The sequence below is a fragment of the Rhyacophila brunnea genome, unplaced genomic scaffold (assembly GCF_057557595.1).
Source record: "Rhyacophila brunnea isolate RB1 unplaced genomic scaffold, BYU_Rbru_1.0 scaffold_8, whole genome shotgun sequence".
NCBI classification, from domain to species: domain Eukaryota; kingdom Metazoa; phylum Arthropoda; class Insecta; order Trichoptera; family Rhyacophilidae; genus Rhyacophila; species Rhyacophila brunnea.
This window is the reverse complement of record NW_028233350.1, coordinates 23,140,411-23,161,381: the sequence shown is the minus strand read 5'-3', so window position 1 is coordinate 23,161,381 and position 20,971 is coordinate 23,140,411. Positions and strand designations below refer to the sequence as shown.

The 20,971-nt window shown below is 34.6% G+C and overlaps 1 protein-coding gene across 2 annotated transcripts in view; it reads left to right on the top strand.

The window, feature by feature from the left end:
• Nucleotides 1-20,971, top strand: part of mam (neurogenic protein mastermind) — a 170,086-nt gene that overhangs the window by 52,826 nt on the left and 96,289 nt on the right. The window contains exon 3 of one of the 2 annotated variants that reach the window (XM_085959208.1): nucleotides 5,379-6,374. In XM_085959208.1, the coding sequence (XP_085815334.1) occupies nucleotides 5,379-6,374 (996 nt within the window). Of the gene's footprint in view, nucleotides 1-5,375; nucleotides 6,375-20,971 lie in introns of both variants that reach the window. The other variant, XM_085959207.1, reaches the window with a different exon arrangement.

Below are 20,971 nucleotides of genomic sequence, written 5' to 3'. Positions count from 1 at the left end.
ACAAGCAGTTATTACATTTGAATGACTGCCGATAATTAATTTCATAAGGTTTGTTGATTGAATATTTTTATTTTTAATTCCCCGATCCTAAGGACCGACCTATGCAATAATTGTGTATTTACAATGAACGTCATGATTATTCTTGAAAAGGATTTGCCTGCAATTTTTTATGCAATACGATTTTCATTTATGCACGAATTTCGTCGTTTTCATTTGCCCATCGATTGGTAAATATAATATAATATTAAAAACATAAGAAAATACACATGGCTATGTCATTATTTTTAAATATTATATAAGTAAGCACTTAAATAATTATTTGTAAAACTTAAAAAAAACATTTTTAAAATAATATATTATATAAAGTAGTATTTTTTCTCTTAAGGGGGGACATGCTCGTCGAAGGTCAAAATTGAGTTTTTATTGTATATTCAAACCATGATCCTGGACACTCCTTAAACGTTGTAGATGATATATTTATATAATTTTGAAGCCTTATTATCCTTTATAGCTATTTTAAACATTTGATGACTGTATGAAGTATTTTTGTTACATAAAATAGTATTCTTTTAAACCTCTCGCTCTAATGTTTTAGAATATAGTCATATTTCGGTACATAACTGTGCAGTGGTGTTAAGATTTTTTACATTTATTAATTTTTAAACGCATTTATAAAACCATTAGCATAATTTATTACGAGATAATTTTTGTAAAATATTCACGATAAAAAATTATATTGATAATCTCTGTGATCCCAAATTTGACAAGAATTAGGCATTTTATTATTCAAAAAATCGGCAAGATTAACACATTTCAAGATGAATCTAAAGATACTTATTATAAGCTATGTCTTTGACCATTCAAGTGTGATAAACATCTTATGAATAATGATTGCTTTATAATAATTATTGACCTAAGAATAAGGTAGTGTTTTTTTGAAATACGCCATTTCTTTTGTCATTCCCCAGTGGTTAAGCTACATCATACGGCCGTAGCAATAAATTGACAAACTACAATTGAAGTAGGGAGTAAAATGATATTGACGCGCGTGTTTGAACATGTACCGTTTAAAAAAAAATAAAAAAAAATTCGGTTAAGTACATGTTCAAACACGCGCGTTAACATAATTTTACTCCCTACTTTAATTATAGTTTGTCATTTTATGGCTACGGCCGTATGTTGTAGCTTAATCACTAGGGAATGACAAAAGAAATGGCGTATTTCAAAAAAACACTACCTTATTCTTAGGTCAATAATTATTATAAAGCAATCATTATTCATAAGATTTTTATCACACTTGAATGGTCAAAGACATAGCTTATAATAAGTATCTTTAGATTCATCTTTAAATGTGTTAATCTTGCCGATTTTTTGAATAATAAAATGCCTAATTCTTGTCAAATTTGGGATCACAGAGATTATCAAAATAATTTTTTATCGTGAATATTTTACAAAAATTATCTCGTAATAAATTATGCTAATGGTTTTATAAATGCGTTTAAAAAATAATAAATGTAAAAACTCTTAACACCACTGCACAGTTCTGTACCGAAATATGACTATATTCTAAAACATTAGAGCGAGAGGTTTAAAAGAATACTATTTTATGTAACAAAAATACTTCATGCAGTCATAAAATGTTTAAAATAACTATAAAGGATAATAAGGCTTCAAAATTATATAAATAGATTATCTACAACGTTTAAGGAGTGTCCAGGATCATGGTTTGAAAATACAATAAAAACTCAATTTTGACCTTCGACGAGCATGTCCCCCCAAATGAACCGTTTGCGTGCCATGCAAAATCATCTCGCTTGCCACTAATGGCACACGTGCCATAGGTTCGCCATCCCTGTAATAGGATATAATCTTGAGTTTTATTTTATTAATAATATTTCGGTTTGGGTGAATCATTTTTTTATTTTTATATCAAATTAGTACCAAGTAGGTAGGTGTGCCTAATTTTCATATAGGTACTTAACCGCAGTCAATAATATTATGTGTTATATTTTATATATATACCTACCTATATCAATTCAAGGTGGTAAACTAATTTAGTATTTTCTTTGATTGTCGCAAAAGATTAGATTAGTGTAATAACGTTCCTGTGTTTTACGTATTGTGTTGTCATGTCGGCAAAAATTTGAATACCGAGTAATATGGCTCTAGCATGAAGCGGAGTTTGAATTCTTTGAAATGGAAAATTTTCAGATCGTATTACGTTCACGAGGTGTCTACGTATTATTGTCTAGGTGTACTAATTGACATTGTGTACTTTGAATAACTTTGAAAATAGCAACGCTAGCGAAACAACCTCCTTGACACATTGGACCCTTCTGGTTAGACGCAATTTGAATTACAATAAAAAATATAGACGCCATTATTTTTCAAAGGAAAACATCTTTTTTAAGTTTAAAAATGAACGAAGGTACATATATATTTTGTTGTTGTTTTTACATTGTCTGCCCGATATTAGGTACACGGGGAAAAAACTTGAAGGAAAACTTGTTTCATTGAAAAAATTAATAAGAGATTCTGTTAGAAATAACAAGAATACGTATGTAGGTACTTAATCGTTTCCATAGTATTATTAATTATACTTATTATGACATGTGTATACTGTAATTATTATTTATTTCCATTATCAATTAATTTAGGTAATGCTGTTAAATGAGTTCAGTGTTGCCAAGACAAAATGGACCGCACAAAATAAAATGCGAAAAAATATAATAAATAATATGTACCTACCTACTTATATAAATGCAAAAAACTTATTCGGTTATGTTTCATAATAATTTGAAAGAGATTTGTCAAAAAGATAGAATAGTGAAAAGAGAGAAATATACTCAATTAACCACATAAGCAGGTTAACTGGGCATTGTGGGTATGTTAACTGAGCATATTTGGATACCTTATGATGGTAGGTAGGTACTTATAGTTAATTTGTAATGAGTAGTTTCAGTAAAAAATCAGTAAGTATTAAAAATATGAGTTTTTATTTATTTAAATGTATAGTAAAACAGGCAATGTTAAGTAGGTACCTATTTGTTGTTTTTTACATAAGTGTATTTTGACCTAAATGTTCTGGTGCGGGCTCTGAAATCAAACAGTTCGATGATCTACATTCTACAGTAAAAATACACCATTATAAAATAATTTGATAATGCTAAAAATAATCAATAGATAAAGCCACATATGCATGGCAGGGCCTAGTGAACCCAAATCCATTTTTTCATAATAAATAAATGTATTTTCTTTTTAAATTACAGTGTATCGGTTACTGATGTAATACGTATGAGTTCAGATGATTTTTGCAAGATAAGTCCGAAAAAATATTCTTCAACTAAGTCTTTTGACAGTTTTTGATGAAATAATTAATGACCAGTGTTATGTTTTATCTATGGTGTGATATCATAACGATATCAGTAAAACTAAACATATGTTTTCAGTTTTTATTTAAAATCTTCATTCAAACAGCATTTTATTTTAAATGGCCATTTAACCTCACTCCACCCTTTGTACCGTGTCATCGTAGTCACGTCTTTCCGATTTGTGTTTTAAAAAATTATGCATGTGTGTCGTATGGTTATATTTTTTCTCTATCTATTTATTTTTTATACTTATATAAAAAAACTAAACATTGTGGACATAACAAATCAAAATTAAGGACGTTCCCAACGAAATTTAATTTGAAAAAAAACTGGTTCTAATCAAACAAAATTAAATAAATATACATACACGTAAGGCAAATATTACCCTCACAAGGGAGAAGAAAATAAAAAAATTAAACATGTAGATGTGATAATTGATAAGTTATAAAGTAGGTATATTAACAGCTACTTCTGTATCTACCTAATTCATTAATCAGATGTGTGTTGTCCGTAACTTTAAAAACTGATAAAGTTATAAGTCACTATGCCAATGATGTTAACGTTAGTGGCCTTATACCTACTGATTTATTTTCTATTATTGTAATTGCGTAGTTGATAGGTTTGTGTAACCAAATAACCTGCCTTGCAGTTTCTTCCTATTTGATATTTTATACGTCTAATTAAATAAGGCTAACATGCAATGCAACTGGAAAACGAACAAGGAAACGACATGAGTGTATACTTACCTAGTTATATTGTTACCAACAGCTCGAGATGTGTATCTTTTCCTAGTTATCTAATTCTAATGTAGATAATAGTCCTCTCGCACGTTCAGCCGAGGTCGCGGCGTCCATAATATTGGACGCATCTGACGTTAGATTTATAATAATATTCCATTTTTTAACTAAAATTATAGTCCTGCGCTATTGAGGCCCTGAGTAGTATAATATATAAACTAATAATGCACGTGCTTTCTTTTGTTTTACCACGTTTTCTTGATAAAACGTTTATGTGGGCATACTTGTACATCCTACTACCCCTACCCGATAAATTAAATAAAAAATAGTAGTTACACAAAACATCCACCTAGGTACTCCAATTAATAGTACTTAAACAAAGGCCATTCAAAAAAATCATCATTTATTAAATGTTTATCGGCGATTGTACTTCGAGCAAATATTTTTGTGTTGATTCGGTAAAACTGTTTTTTATCGAAAATGAGCATTATAAATGATACGTTGGCATTTTTGCTGTACTCTTGGATATATACATATTATGCCATTAATTGGTCAATTTTAATCTGTTAAAAATAAATGTAAAATACATTTATTTGTGCAAGTAAAATATAACTAATTACAGGCGTGTTATTCCATTCCGATTTACGAATTAAACAGGTATTAAGTTGGAAATTGTGTTTTATGTAGGAATATATTAATTAATTTAGTTTATTTCTGTTCCTACTAGTACACGTAACTGGAGCATTAAAAAGTTCCTTCTTTTTAAAACGTGCTCTAACTTGTGAAGATGACATTTTCGATTTAGGTAATTTTTAGGCAAACATCCACAGATTTGTTCTCAGCTCGCATTGTGACAAGGAGTTTTTGTCTTAACGAAAGTATGATTAGGGGCAATGCAAGAGACATTATTTTTCTGATTGTGAAAACAGATGAATGCCGTTACATTTGTTATAACATGTATCTCCATTCTCCACAACAGTACGCGAATGCTACGACTGGTATATCGTTCACTCATAGTGAGAGTTGTCGGTATTTTTTGGTACTGTATTAAAATTAGAATCAGCAAAGTCCTCGAATTGTCATATGTATAATCAATATAAAATTACTTAAAAAATATCGTCTGTACCCACTCGAATTCTTCAAATGAAAGTACGTACACGAATTACTTTTGTGTTATTACGTATTGCCCTATCATGTGTAAAAACGATTTCGTTGAATTTGGGGAATTAAACAGCAATAACTCATTATATTAACTGTTTTTTTTCAGCAGCAGAAATTCCTGAAGCGATCGGCAGACGAGGGAGGCGGGGGCGGTCCGGGCGGCGGCGCTGGCCCATCCCCGCCTGGTAAACTTCAGCGGACATCAGGACCCGCGGAATCGTTGACCAAGTTTTCCGTCGAAATTGTTCAGCAGCTCGAGTTCACCACTTCGGCGGCGGACTCGCAACCGCAGCAGATATCCACCAACGTGACCGTGAAGGCTCTCACGAACGCCTCGCTGAAAAGCGAGAGCAATACCCCACTGCTGGAGTGTAAGAGAGAGCTGGACAACGAGTTCGTAGACCTGGATCAGTGCGCCGCCGCGCTCGAGAAAGATGCCAACTTCCCAGGATTCTCCGACCTCATCGGCGATGAGGCCGGAGACGAGATCATCACGTCCGACGCGTTTAAAGACCTCATCTCGGACATCTCCGGCTACCCGGATTTGTTCGATTTCGAGGACAAATGCGGGGACTCCTCAGGGGGAGACGGAGGGCACTGTTATCCGAATAACGGTCAAGTGAAGACCGAAGATCTCCGGGGCGAGCAGATGTCGGTGAGAAGTTCGGGAGAGGACTCGCGGGGATTCGGTTCGCGGACGGGGGGGTACGGCGGCGGGGAGCTGTCGCCGGCGGCGCAGACGCTCAAACAAATGGCCGAGCAGCATCAGCACAAGCAGCTCGGTCTGGGCGTCCGCGCCGCACGATCGCCCTATACTGAACTCCATGAATACCTCTCGGGACCGCCGACGCAGTTCCGGAAACAAGACCCCGTTAAGCAGGAACCCGTGTTCGCTTACAAACAGTATTCTCCCTATGGGAGTCCCGGCTCGGCCGGCCACGGTAGCCCGGGCTACTTACCTCGCGGTCCCTTCGGCGGACCTTCACCTCCACGACCTCCCTCGGGACCACCTCCTCAGCAGCAGCAGTCGGCGCAACCTCCGACGGGTCTCCACATCAACCAGGCGCAACACCTGCACATCTCTCATCCATCGCACGCGATACAGGTAAGACTACTAATCACGTTTTTATATAATATGCCACGAAACTTAAATTATTTCTTGTATTCAGAATTATATCGCACTATAATAATATTGTCATTTTCATACAACCTGTCGCATAATATTATCTCTTTGTTCTTCTAATACTCAACTTACAGTAAAGATTAGGTACTTCTGGTGACTTTTAATGTCTCTTTCACTTTATCGATGGTTGTGCTTTTCGTTTACTCGGAACCCTCTTGTGCGTGAGGGTATGTGAGAAGTGATGTATTAGGCTGTGTGCGGTGTTGGCGAAAATCAAAATGGACGCCGAGACAAATAGTCTCTCCAGGGTGGGTTGACATGCGATACGTCGCCCTCATATATTTGTTGGCATGCGGGTTGTGTTGCCCCGGCGGAGTAATTCCGTCGCCCGACTATGTAGCTAGCTGTACATAGATCGTGAACGTAGATGAATCTTGGGATAATAATATGTACGTATGCTATTTTTCTCACAATGATTTGAAACCAGTAAAATCAATGAAGCTTTCCAGTTTAATTGATATTTGGATAAGTATATTAATTATCAATTTCGAATTCTTTTTTAACCAAGTTTAATTCTAAGAAAATCTAAATGTGTGCCTCCACACGGTGGAGGTTATACCTACCTACCAACTATTATTTTTTGACGAGAAATGTATGTTAGCCACTCGCTCAACCTATTGGGTGCTCTGGCTCCAAACATATTGAAAAACAACATGTGAGTTTGCCATTCGGATTCGGGGGGTTCGAAGCCGGGCCCACGACATTATAGTCCTAACGCGTAACCGCTCGGCTATAGTGGGTGTAAGGATCCTAGTTATACTTTTTTTATAATTTTATAATATGTGAGTCGACAAATTGAAACTATTTGTAAGTAGAGTAGCTGCATTTCTTCGTGACGTTTGTGAGGTCGTTTCAGCGGGTAATTACTGCGTCTATGTTATAATAATTTATAACACATGGGTGAGGAACCTGCAGTCTCGCGGGCCATTCATTATGTGCGACCATTTGAATGAATTAAAATTTTATAAAGTAAATCCTTCTGTTCTTGTGTGAGATTAATTCAAAACATTTGGAGAACAAACATTTGATGTTCCCAATTTTTGAGGTAGGTATTTATATAGTTTGGTCATCAGTGTCGCACATGTCAATACCACTAAAATGGCAGAATGTTTATTTACACCACGCATAAATTGGAAAACCACGTCCCCGCGATCGTCCGGGCTGCAATTTGTAGTTATTGAAACCAATAAAATTGTATACCCATAGATACTTCTGGCGATATAATAGGTACTACTCTATTTATACTTAATTCACAATATATTTGTTTGCTTATGGCTGGCATTGGTTTTATTTTGACGTAGAACTACGTCTTTGTATTCGGCAAAATAGATCCCAATCGCTCGGTTATGATATCCAAAAAAGTGATACCTACGTTAGAATCCCTTAAGTATAACTTTTGAAGAAATAAACACAAGGAAACAAATAATATATACCACAATGGACGAAAGTGTCCCGATGGTGAATATCGGTAAAGTAATGGTGAATATTCGGTAACCGGGCAAAACAGAACGTGACAAAACAGATCAGTGACAAAACAGAACAGCCAGGGGAAAAATGAAACATTATTTTTTGTGGAATTTATTTAGGTTAGGTTAGGTTAGGTCATTATTTCGTTGTACCTAGTCACCCAATCATTTTGAACATATTATATTGATTACGATGAGATATCCTAAGCTTGCCGGCAAAGTCCCGTTTATTTGAGGCATTCCAGCGATTAGGAATGCATAAATTATGTATATAATTTGATTTATTATGGCGTATTGAAAATCTGTACTATTAAAAGTCTATCAATATAATAGAGATTGGACAATTTTCAATACTAAATTTATATTTTTTCTGAAATTATATTTATATATTATATTATATATATTATATATTTATATTTATCGTTGTTCTGTTTTGTCACTGTTCTGTTTTGTCATGTTCTGTTTTGTCATGGAACCGAATATTCAAACTGGTCTGACCATTAGGGTGGGCAAAACAGCATGTACTTGTTAACTTTACTGTGTTCCGGTGGCCAATTTATTTATTTATTTTTCTACCTCGCTGGTGAATTACTAAGACGTTTAAAATCTTATCCATGCAAAAGTGCGTAATAATTACGCATTATTATTATTTATTATTTTTTATGACCTATAAAGTTTGTATGTTTTTAAGAGTGTTATACCCACATATTATTCAATAATGTAAGTTGATGTCTACGGTTTGGGGGAAAGGTATGCACCTACACCAGTGCACAATCTAATTTTAAAAATCTTTAAAGAGCATTAAAAACAATTCGTAATAGGTACATACTGCATAAGTGCCGACCTGAATAAACTATTGTTTCCGCAGGCTACGTGTAGAAATGAATCGTACTGAAATGTGCTTTATTGTTTCTCTTCATTCTCGGAAAGCTCTTCGTTGTCAGCTAGATGCCAACATTACTGCGTAAACGGATACGTGAACGGCGGAGGCAAAGAGAGGCGACTTGGGATCAGTGCGTCGTTTATCATACGCTGCCCGCTGATTAAAGTGCCTCTTCCCTGACTGCGGCCCTGTTTCACGCCGTCTAACTTACCTAACATCGTGTCACATCCACAGTATACTAGATCCTGATTTTCACAGTGACTCCGGCACTGGTTCGAATTTATGTGTAAATTTAATAATTTCAGACAACCTTAAAGGTAAATAATTACAAGATAAAAAGTACTTTTATATACAACGTTTTTAAATTTTTTGTTGAATCATATAAACATGACAATTCTATGTATTAATAATTTAGGACAAATAAGGCAATTGTTAACAAATCATTTTTTTGCTATTTTGCAACAAACAAACAAATATTGAATACTGAAATGTCATTTTGATTTCCATAGTAACGCACGTATATATTAATAATTTAGTTGCTAGGACCACCCCCTTAGCAACCAATGGTAGTGGATTGGATTACGGACTTCTTCCAAAATAACTTTTCATACAAAACAGAATTAACTGAAAATGAATTCAATTCTACTTAGAGACGTCTAAAAGTATTATGCATTGAATGCATTGGCATCGTGTTCTGATATATTCTAAAAGTTTCAAATGTCTAGCTAGTCGGGAAGTTAGTTAAAAATCGATTGCAAGATTTTTACTCGATAAACAACCACCGGACAAACAAGAATACGAGCTAAGAAAAACGTGGTAATAATAAAATAGAGCGAATCGTTAACAATTAGCAACACTAGTAACATAATATTATGTTTATTGTTACTGAATAAAAATATTTTTTAAACGTCTACGACGTCTACGTCTTTGTATTCGGCAAGATACGTTATCAATTGCTCGGTAATGATAACAATTGTTTAAAAATAATGTTACATGGAAATCGCTCATAACTTTTGAAGAAATAAATATAGCGAAACATTTACACCATTGCGTAGACAAGGGAATCCCCTTGCGGTAAATACAGGTCGACGATATCGACAGGTGAAAACAGGCCTCGATAACTAATAATGTGCATGAAACAGTACATCTTTGAGTGGCGAAGAAGGCACATCCACGAACTGTACATTGGCAATTGGCATTTTACGATGCACCTCCCCATACTTTCAAACGTGAAAGTGTGGCGACTCTGTTGAGCAGACCATGTCTCAAGGATGGAAGGTACCCAACCGCCAACGAGGCGCCTATTTAACAGGCCATAAGGGATAAGGAGGATCGGAAAATTTAGACTGGCGGTTTGACTGTGTATAAAGAACACAACATCGTTAAGACTAAGGCGGTGGAAGAAGTTTGCGGCAGACAAATAGGATTGGAGACGAGGCGGCCAAGGCCCGTATTGGGTCGTAGTGCTGATGATGATAAGATTTTATGTAGGTATCTACGATTTCGATCATTATATCACAACTATTCACATGAACATCTATTATTTCGTGAGATTGCACCGACCAATGACATTAATATGGACGAAGCATCTGGAAAATAAAATGACACTCACTTTGTGTCGGGTCTGCCGGATGGCGAAATTCATATTTTAATATCGGTATCCTACGCTAAAATGAACATTCTGCTTGCAAGCGGTCTGGCAACACCGCTGGGTCTGCCCATACAAAATTTCTGACTGTCAGGTTTCGACTCCGCCGTTATTGTTGTGTTACAAAATGCCAATGTGCCTAGTTAAAAATTGTAAAAAAAATCTACTAAACACTCCAAGAAAGATGGGATATCACTTTTCATGTGTTAGTATTATTTATTATTGATAAAATGCCATTTTAAGATATTGATGAATGTTTATTCAATGCAATTGAATGACAGAAACCATTGGACAGACGCCTGTGATGCGCTGGGTTCACATGCGTCTAATCTCCAAGAAGTCGTAAGTAACCTAGAATCTGTTTCTAACGTAATGAGTAATGACACTAATACGCCATTACAATAAAGGTTATATTACTATAAATTCTCGAAGCTTGTATCGCACAATGGAAATGGATACGTCATATGGTCACGTGACGTCTACCTATACATCTGTGAATGACTTTCATGCACAATTTATCGTGCGCGCCGATATGAAGTGAGTTGTCCATTTAATATGTCATTGGCACCGACCTACCCCAAATACAGTACAATTGTTCACTATCATCAGAAATGTTTGCTTTGGTTAAATTTTAATGTATAGGTACTATAGAATACTAAATCGGACAAACTAGAGGACAAACATGAATCCTTTAAAATTACTTTTGTCCGGACGACGTCGGCATGTGGCTGCATTCTTATCTAGATACCATTTTCTATATTTTGTATTCGCTTAATATTTTCTATTTGAGGTGTGACCTAGCCTTATAATAATTAATTATTGGTTTATGGGTATCATAATATATTATGGAGTCAAATGTATGAACGACCGGCATTTCAAATCCGAACGACCTCTATAGTCTATATTATAGTCACATTAAAATGGAATGATATTGCGTAATCTTGCGAGCTTTTACGTATATTTGTTTAGATGCTATATACACGTATTCGTAATTTCCTTTTATTTGCAACTTGGTTATGGTGGATAAATTTGGTTAGTTTCACAATTCAGGCTTTAATTATAATACCTTAAAATCGATTCAAAATAATGTAGGTAGGTACCTAACGTAAAATGAACGCTCATGTTTTCCGTAACATAAGTTTTTTTAATATAAGTATTCATACGAAACAGCAGAAATAAATTTTTATGAAGATTGTTATTATTAAGAACTTTATACTATTTCACCAAGATTTTTTTTGTAATACAGTTGACATGCGTTAATGACATTAATACAAACCTTAATTGTTAAGAATCTGCGAAACACATCTGTACTGATTTAATACCTTTGCAGGATTGGTGAATTATTACTACATTTTTTAGATATGACAGATCTTAGGAAAGGTTTATAAACGTATAACGAAATTATTTAAAATAATACTCTTGATCTTGATATTAGACTTTCCATATCGTATAATATACCGCGGCATGTAGGCTAATATTAATATATATAGCTTCGCGTCGTTTGTGTTTGTAAACATAACCTTGCTGGTTTCGCCTTAATTAGGCACCATTTCTTTTTTGAAATTTAAGAATTATTTGCTATTTTCCTTTTGATAGAACACTGACTCCCAACCCATGGGCCGTAATCCCCAGGGGGGCGCTAACTACTTCAGTAGACGATTATTAATAAAAGTGCAAAGGACACTGTATCGACAAACAAAAATAGTCCAATGAATACACCTAGCCAAAGACAGTAAGTAACGTAAAATAAAGTATGATGATTGCAAATGCACACATATGAGACAAAAAATAATGATAATGTAAAATTATAATTTATGATTATTTTAAGTATTAAAATGTTTTTTATTTAATATATGGAAATGTGAGGAGGAGTCGCACGTAGGTTATACGGGTGTTATCAAGGAGGTTGCAACTCAAGAAAGGCTGAAAACCCTACTCACAGAGTCTTATAGATATGATAATATTATGCATTTTCTCATTGCACTATGGATACCACTTGAAGATACATGGCTGTTATAAAAATGTGACCGATGAAACTCGCGGAATGCCATTTGTCTTGTAATCTATACGATTTCTACGATCGTCGTTCCCGTTTCGCGGGTGCACACTGCACATCCGTAGATTCATTGGTGACTACAATTAATAATCAATTAATAATACTGATAAACTGTGAAACCGGCGGTTCTAAATTCTTACGTTCGTTGCGGTATAATTATTGGAGTTTCACCATCGATAACCGTTATATTATCGATCGTTTTTTTGTGCAACTAATTGCACATTTATGACAATATACGAGGGTGGGTCAATAATTCCTTAGAAAAAAGCATTAAAACCGTTTTTATTTTTGTATTTTTTTTTTATTTCTCAACATAATCTCCTTGGAGCTCAATACACTTGTTTAGACGTTTCTTAATTTTTTTTAAACCGTCAGAAAAATAAGTTTTCGGAAGGTCCTCAAAATAAGCATTTGTCCGATCGATGACTTCTTCATTTGAAAAAAAACGTTGTCCACTTAGCCATTTTTTTAAGTTTGGGAAAAGGAAAAAGTCACTGGGGACTAAATCTGGCGAATACGGTGGGTGGTCGACCAATTCGAACTTCAATTCTTCAATTTTAGCCATTGATCGTAAACATGTGTGAACACGGGCATTGTCCTGATGAAAGAGGATTTTTTTCCTGTTTAAATGAGGCCGTTTTTCTTCAATTTTGTTTTTTAGCTGGTCCAATAAAGATGCATAATAATCCCCTGTTATTGTTTTTCCTTTTTCCAAATAGTCAACGAAAATAATTCCACGTGCATCCCAAAATACAGTAGCCATAACCTTACCAGCTGATTTTACGGTTTTCGCCTTCTTTGGACATGATTCGCCTTTCGCAATCCACTGCTTTGACTGTTCTTTCGTCTCGGGAGTATAGTGGTGTATCCATGTTTCATCTACAGTCACAAAGCGACGAAAAAATTCATCCGGATTGCGTTGCATGAGCGACAACAGGGCTTTAGAGGCCACCACCCTATTGCGTTTATTGTCGACTGTGAGCAAACGCGGCACCCATCTTGCAGAAACTTTTTTCATGCCCAATTTGTCATGTAAAATAGAAATGACGCTACCTTTTGAGATCCCTGTAACCTCAATTATCTCACTCAACTTTAATCTTCGGTCACTTAACACCATATCGTGGATTTTATTGATCATTTCTGGTGTAGTCACCTCTACAGGACGTCCTGAGCGTGGTTCATCCTTTGTTGATGGACGACCACGTTTAAATTCATTTAACCAGTTATAAATAGTTGCAAGTGAAGGAGCAGATATGCCGTGAACTAAATCCAACTCATTTTTTATTTCCTTTGCTGTTAACCCTTTTATATTAAAATGTTTAATAACAGCTCTAAGCTCAATTTTCTCCATTTTCCATTTTTCCATTTTCCACAATTTTTTTTTTAAATGTACGAGAAACACACAACAACCCGACTAATCTAATTGAAACTTCGCAGCATACTGAATCGGTAGTGCCGCTGCATGAAAACAAACCGCTTACAGTACTAGTCGCGCCACCTGTCGGCTTTTCTAAGGACTTATTGACCCACCCTCGTATCATTGCGTAATATTTGTAGTCAGTAAGTAACGTGATTTTCAAGCGAAGCTGATGTTTTCTCTATCGTATATGGTGTATATATGGTGTATATCGATGCTTACATACATTAAAATTAAGTTAAACAAGGGAAAGCTAATGATTGAATTAGCTAAAAGTAATTAATCGAGATCGTTTCATTTCGACACTATTTTAGAGTAATTAGTTAATCCTATAACATTTGCACTTATTAATCAAGATAAACAATGAATCTTGAATCTGAACAATTATAATTAGATGAAAAACACGTAAAATCAAAAACACCATACCTCTATGATACGTAGGTGCATTATTACAAAACGTCAAAACGGCCGTCCCTCTAGCAGTCAGTGTCTGCCAAACGTTTTTACCTGGCAGCACACTGGGGATGGCAATTTTGATTCGGGACACCAAAATAAATCCCCAGAAAAAAATATGCTTTGTTAATATGAATGAATTGTTTTTGCAATATATATAGATACATAAATATACAATAATTTTATCAGTGAGACAGATGCAATGATTTTGAGAAAAAAGTATGTCAAAAGGATCGTTCCCCGTTATTTATCATGTCCATGAGTCTAAAACGCTGCCAACCCTAGCTCAGAAAATGAGGTTTTGTGCATAGGAGGTGTATACCTAAAATTTCCTTCTACTGAAGGATGATGACCCATTCGTACATCATCAAGTGATTGAAAATACTTAGAAAATGATACAGACAGGTTTTTTACCGTTTTATGCACTTCTGACAAAATTTTAATTCATTTGGTCTACGACTGGGAAGAATCCGCATATCACTTCTTACACTGCACACCTGGAAGCTCTCGCGGCACAGTAGTGTGCCGTGGCACACAGTTTGGCTGACACTGCTATAGCGATTATAGTCAAAACTCTTTAGTAAACAATATCATACAGACGTAAAAGCTTGTGTACACATTATCTACTTTTTAACTTTCTAACCCTTACAACTACAAATTTTAACCGAGTAATAAAGAAATTAATTTCTTACATGTTGCTTTGTTGATTGGTTGTAAGTAGGGAATCCAATCCCGGGATCCCGGATCCCGAGCTATTTTCGATACCTATGAATCCCGGGATTGATAAACATAATCCCGGGATTTCGGGATTGATTTTTTTATCAATTTTTATGGAAAATATAACAGAAAAAAATACTTTTAATACAAAATAACTATATTAGAAATAAACTGAGTTTGAATGAAGTTTGATGTGTAGGTTGCCGATTCATTTTATTTTTTCACATAGATTATTAAAAATGAGAAAGATTGGTAAAAAAACAATGCTTCGCACTTTTAACAAAGTAATTCCACCATGATATCATACGTTTTACTGCAGTTTTATATTTGGCTGACTAATTAGATTTATGAAGCGGAAAGGCCATAATTACGCCATGATTATTTGCTTTACTATTTTAAATCTCGCTGATCTATTCATTATGTCTTTACTATCAGAAATAGCAATCTCATATTAAATTCACATTATTATTTATATTACAATATTATTTACTCCATTAAACTTGTGTATTTCCAAGATTTAACGTATACAATATTAACAATAAATGTCTTAAATAGTATAAATTATACTAGATTTATTTTTGACCGATTATATCAATGTTATTTGTAAATATAAAAATTTTATATTAACAATGGAAAAAATCCCAATCCCGGGACCAGTCCCGGGATCCCGGGATTGTCAAATTGTAATCCCGAAATCCCGGGATCAGAATTTTGGCTCGGGATTGGATTCCCTAGTTGTAAGTGACATCACTGCTTCCAAAACAATAATTCAACCCGTTAATAGTCCTACATTTAAATTGGTAAAAAAATAACGGACAATTATTATTTTTGCAAACGTGGTACGAAAAACATCTGTTATTATTTACCCAAGAATTTCCACTACTTGTTGAACATTCATTGATTTAATTTGGTCGCAATGCTTATTATAACATCCAACAACCATTGAAAACCCTTAACCCTTAACGGGTCTTGCGCTCCTCCTAATTATTTTTCTCCACCCGGACGATCCAGTGCTACCGATATTCAATTGCTTTGGCTGAGCATCCTTTAATAGGGGTTTTATAGGGAACCCCTAAGTTCATTCCAGCATTCCCATTTTCGGCCGACCACGTCGTCTCTGGCCGTGTGGTGTGACTGATCCAGCATATTCCCTGCATAAATACCATTTACGATAAAATTCTGATATGATTCCTGCTGTCCATCTTTCTCTCATTATTTGAAGTGCCCAGAATTGTGACCCATACCAACGATACTGAGCGCTGTGGAGTTTTTTTTTGTTGGGAGGTAGGTCCTAAACACAGAATACAATATTTTTAAAATTGTTTCTGTAGTTGATTAGCCCAATTCTTAGCTCGATTGGTTAGTATTTATCACATTCGCTTGAATGCGTTTATTTTTTTGTACCGAGGTTGCGACTATTTGCTGAGGATGCATGGCTGCGTTTCCTCGTCGGGCGGTTTGACTGCGGCGAGTGGCGAGTGACACGCGATTCGAACGAATCGTACCGATAATCGGCGCGCATAAATTAGAATCGTCGTCGGCCTGCGTTCGCCTGATCGCGTACAAATTACACGGTCTGAGTAACCTCGCCGCTCCACTCTCTCTCTTCTGTCTCCCGAGTGGTCGACTGTCTCCTTTCTATTGGAGAGACCGACTGTCAGACGTCAGAAGAGACGTCGGCCCGATAGCTGAATGGGCTGCCAAGCGCGGAAAATGCCAGTTATTCAAATTCCTCATACACTAGTGGAACTTTTTAAATCGGAGACTTGGACATTTGATGTTGCCTCTAACTATATTATTTACTGTGATAGATTGTTGTTATCTACGTAAATCGAAAGCATTTATTTGAACACTAATTCGTTGTTGGAAAGAGACAAATTATCTCTTTTTAAATTTATTGTACCTAATTGAATGCCTTGCCACTGATATAATGTATCGTTCATATAATGTATCGTGCTCTCTTGTTATATTGGGAACCCTGTACTAGATGGTCGGATTTATTCTTGAATGGGCCCACATCGGGGTACCCAAATATCGTTTTTATAATTCTTGATTAATCTTCGAAAAATAACATATTATTATTTAATTAAAGTCTTATAAAGCATACTATTACTCTATCGACATTAAAAGGAGTGAACATAATCTATCTTGACCAATGGTGTTGCGTAAATGAATCTAGAAATGACCGCTTCTACCTCCAATTAATTTATTTTCGCTGCTAATTACGAGGTCATATTAGCTATATGGTAAATGACCCACTCCACTCTACCACCCGCTACGTCTCCATACGTGGTGTGGTTAAGCACCCTTGAAAGAAAGTTATGTTGGGAGAAACCTCCCATGACATTGTTTAGCCTATACTAAAATTGCATCTTTTCACCTATTATTGTCAAGTCTTGAAGGTTTATTCATTATTTCAATGATCGATAAATGGATACGATATATTTTCAGTTTTTTATGTTTATTTTATAAAAAATAAATGATAGTAACTCTTGCCACCGGTTTATGTCGCCGATTATTTTGACCCATAAAATTGTTTCACCACTGGCATACGCCGTTCTCCAGCGACGCAGTGATGCATTTGATCCAGTGATGATCAACCAGACGTTTGAGTGCTAATCCATGTAATAAATTGCCATTTGGAGATTAATGAAAATCTGTCTAAATAATTTTCTTTAATCACAGAATAGTTTACATAATATTGCATTCACTATAATATGTATATAAATTGAATTTGAATTGTCATTCACTTGGAAAAAAATTGTTTTTGTAACCCATGACATCGTTTAGCTGTGTTTGGCTAAGGAAATCTCGATGGCGAAACTATTGCGAGGAAAGTAAACGATTCGTAGTAGAAAAGAACAGTAAAGTAAGTTATACTTTGAAACCTCAGTAATTGGTAAAAAAAAAAATATATATATTTATAATAACGACAAAAGTACGAACTTTATACAATTTTAAATGTTCATCGATAATACTACATTATATTATAACTGTGTTTATTTTAAATAAATAAACACATGTGACATAAAACAAACACCGAGTCGTTTATAATCCACTAAGGAATTGTGAATATTATTTTTATTTGTTCCGAGTGTCACAATATACTTAGGTATACAAATACTGTCATATCAACTTGAACATTTATGTGAATAAATAAATTAATATAGACCGATACATCAAAATGCATTATTTGTGGCACTAATTTTATACCTATTGTAGTTGATAAGTGCTTCATTTTTATAACTTTTATTCACAAGCAAAGCTAAGCATTAAACAATAATTGTTGTTAAGTATAATGTTATACTACATTTAGAGTTTTCATCACTGCATTAATATCTTAGTGATTTTATATTTTTACAACCTTCATACGAGAATGCGTTTAACTTCCAATAAATAGTATAATATATCGAACTGATGACTAGTCTTTTTAATCTTTAATCATCAATGGCATTGAAAATCAGCAATTCACTGCGTTATTAAGAAAATATGCAAACTTATTGCCGAGTTTAGACATATTTACGTACTATTAAACTGCTAATACACAATGTAAAGATTTTTCGAGAATAATTGTTGATACCTATATTACATTGTTTAAACAGTGATATTTATGTGTAAACGACACCTTTATCAATACTGTACGTATATGATGTATTATTTTCACAAAAAATACCTATAACAGTATTGCGTTTTTATATTTTATACATTTTATAATCGGGAACGGTCCCCCTCCACTATGCGTAGTAAATTTAGAGATGGGAACTGAACCGGCCCATGAGAACCCTATAATTATTTTAGAACCTGAACCCTTGATTTAGAATTTTGATAACCCGGAACCAGAACACCGTAAAATATTGGGGTTCCAACGGTGATTCTACACCTAGTTGTATAATATACCTACATACTAATATTTTCTGGCAATATTGATAATATCGAACTTGTGAAAAGTCAGAATGCGTTCCTCATATTTTACATACGGATTTCCCATGGGTGCCTGGTTTAAACGGCGATGTGGCTTCTACGATATCAACGTTATATTTTATTATCTCAATAGAGTTTTATCAACATAGAGTATTAGTCATTTTCTTAATTTAATATACTATAGAGTAGGTACCTAAGACGGCGAGGGTAGGTATGTGAAATAAAACTTCTCTCGAAGCATCCACATCTCTCACATGCATTTAAAAAAATCGGTGTGTGTACTTATGTACGCGCGCTAGAAGTTATACTTCTTTGGCGTAACAAAACAAAAACAAAACTTGTGATAAAGGAACTAGATTCTTTGACTAGCTCTTAATTATCTTGTTAAATTACGCAATCAAGAAAAAGGACCGCTTATTGGAACGCCGTTGGTTTATTTCTACACACTTTAACTTTGTATTATCTACTAAATTATATAATTATTTATCGTTGTTTTTATTTTTAAAGAACAACTACCACTTGACGTTTAATAGTTTGTTTACGTAAGGAATTGCAATTGGCCGACAATAATAAATTCGCTGCCTAGGCAACGGAACAATTCTAAGCTATAATGTTATAGGGTATAATCGTCACGATTGCAGTATCAAACTGTGGCGTAAAGGTAGTGCGTTCGGCTGATAACCGAACAATCGGTGGTACGAATCCAATCGAGTGTGTTTTTTTTTCGTGTGAAAAAAATAAATTATGTGTGCACACGCCAAAAAAACACTCTGATCTGATTTTCCAAACGCGCCTAAAGAAGTATAACTTCAAAGCAACCTATATAAATTTCTTATATCGGTATTCATTGATTTTAATCACCAGAACCTACGGCTGTAACCCAAATGTTATCTGACGATAATGTTTGTTTGAAATGAAACTAAGTAATTTTATACTTTTATCTGGAAATAAAATACAGGAGCCGTTCGATAAAATATAGACATTTGTGACATTGTTGTCGTGTATTTTCATATTACTATGGTGTGTGTAGTAGGCAATCATCTGAAACGTTTTAGTGTGGCTCAAATATTGAGAGCATAATAAATTAGAATATTATAAAGGAGTAGAAAGAAGCCTTACCTTTGCCTCACGGCGGATAATCGAGCGGTCCGTTCGGGCGAAATGATCGCACTATTCAGAATTCCTCAGGCGTTTACGCAGAACCAGCGCGTGGCGTTTTGCCGCCTCAATCAAAACGTTACGCCAAAAGTATTAGGTATGCCTAGATTATTTTTTGTTATCTTATTATTCTCACCGCTTTTAAATTTTTATCGATTGTGTATAATAACAATATATTAGTTCTATTTTAATGAAAAAAATATCAATACATTCACGATTACACGTGTTTCGATAATTTTATTATAATACTATAATATTATGTTGGGTATGTACTGACTTTTTATGTATGCTGTTAATATTTTAAAGAAAGCCATCGTACATCTTGACTTTTACTTGAAATAATTATAATCACTTTCTCCTGAAAAATATGACTTACATATCTGTAATTTATTTGTTATTAAAACCATATCAGGTAACAGAATTCTTAAGAAAATGTCCGGGTTTGTGGTAACAGTCTATCATCTGTTATTAAACATATAATATTATAATTTACTTTACATCTCAGAAACATTACTCTTGAAAACATTTTCCGCTTGTTACAAATATATTTTTTTAAGTTGTGTGTTACTGTGGTGATCCTTGTGTACTTATGTTATTATTACACAACAGATTAAACGAAAGCCAGTCGCCATAGACCAAGACGGGAGTTTTGGTTTATTATTTAATGAAGTGCAATCCATTGAACACAATAAATGTAAAGCCCCCCTGAACATCCTCAAATATTACCAATATTGAATGCGCGTTGCGTTTACGACACGAAATTTAATGCATTATGATACAGGCGTAAATATTGAAAATAC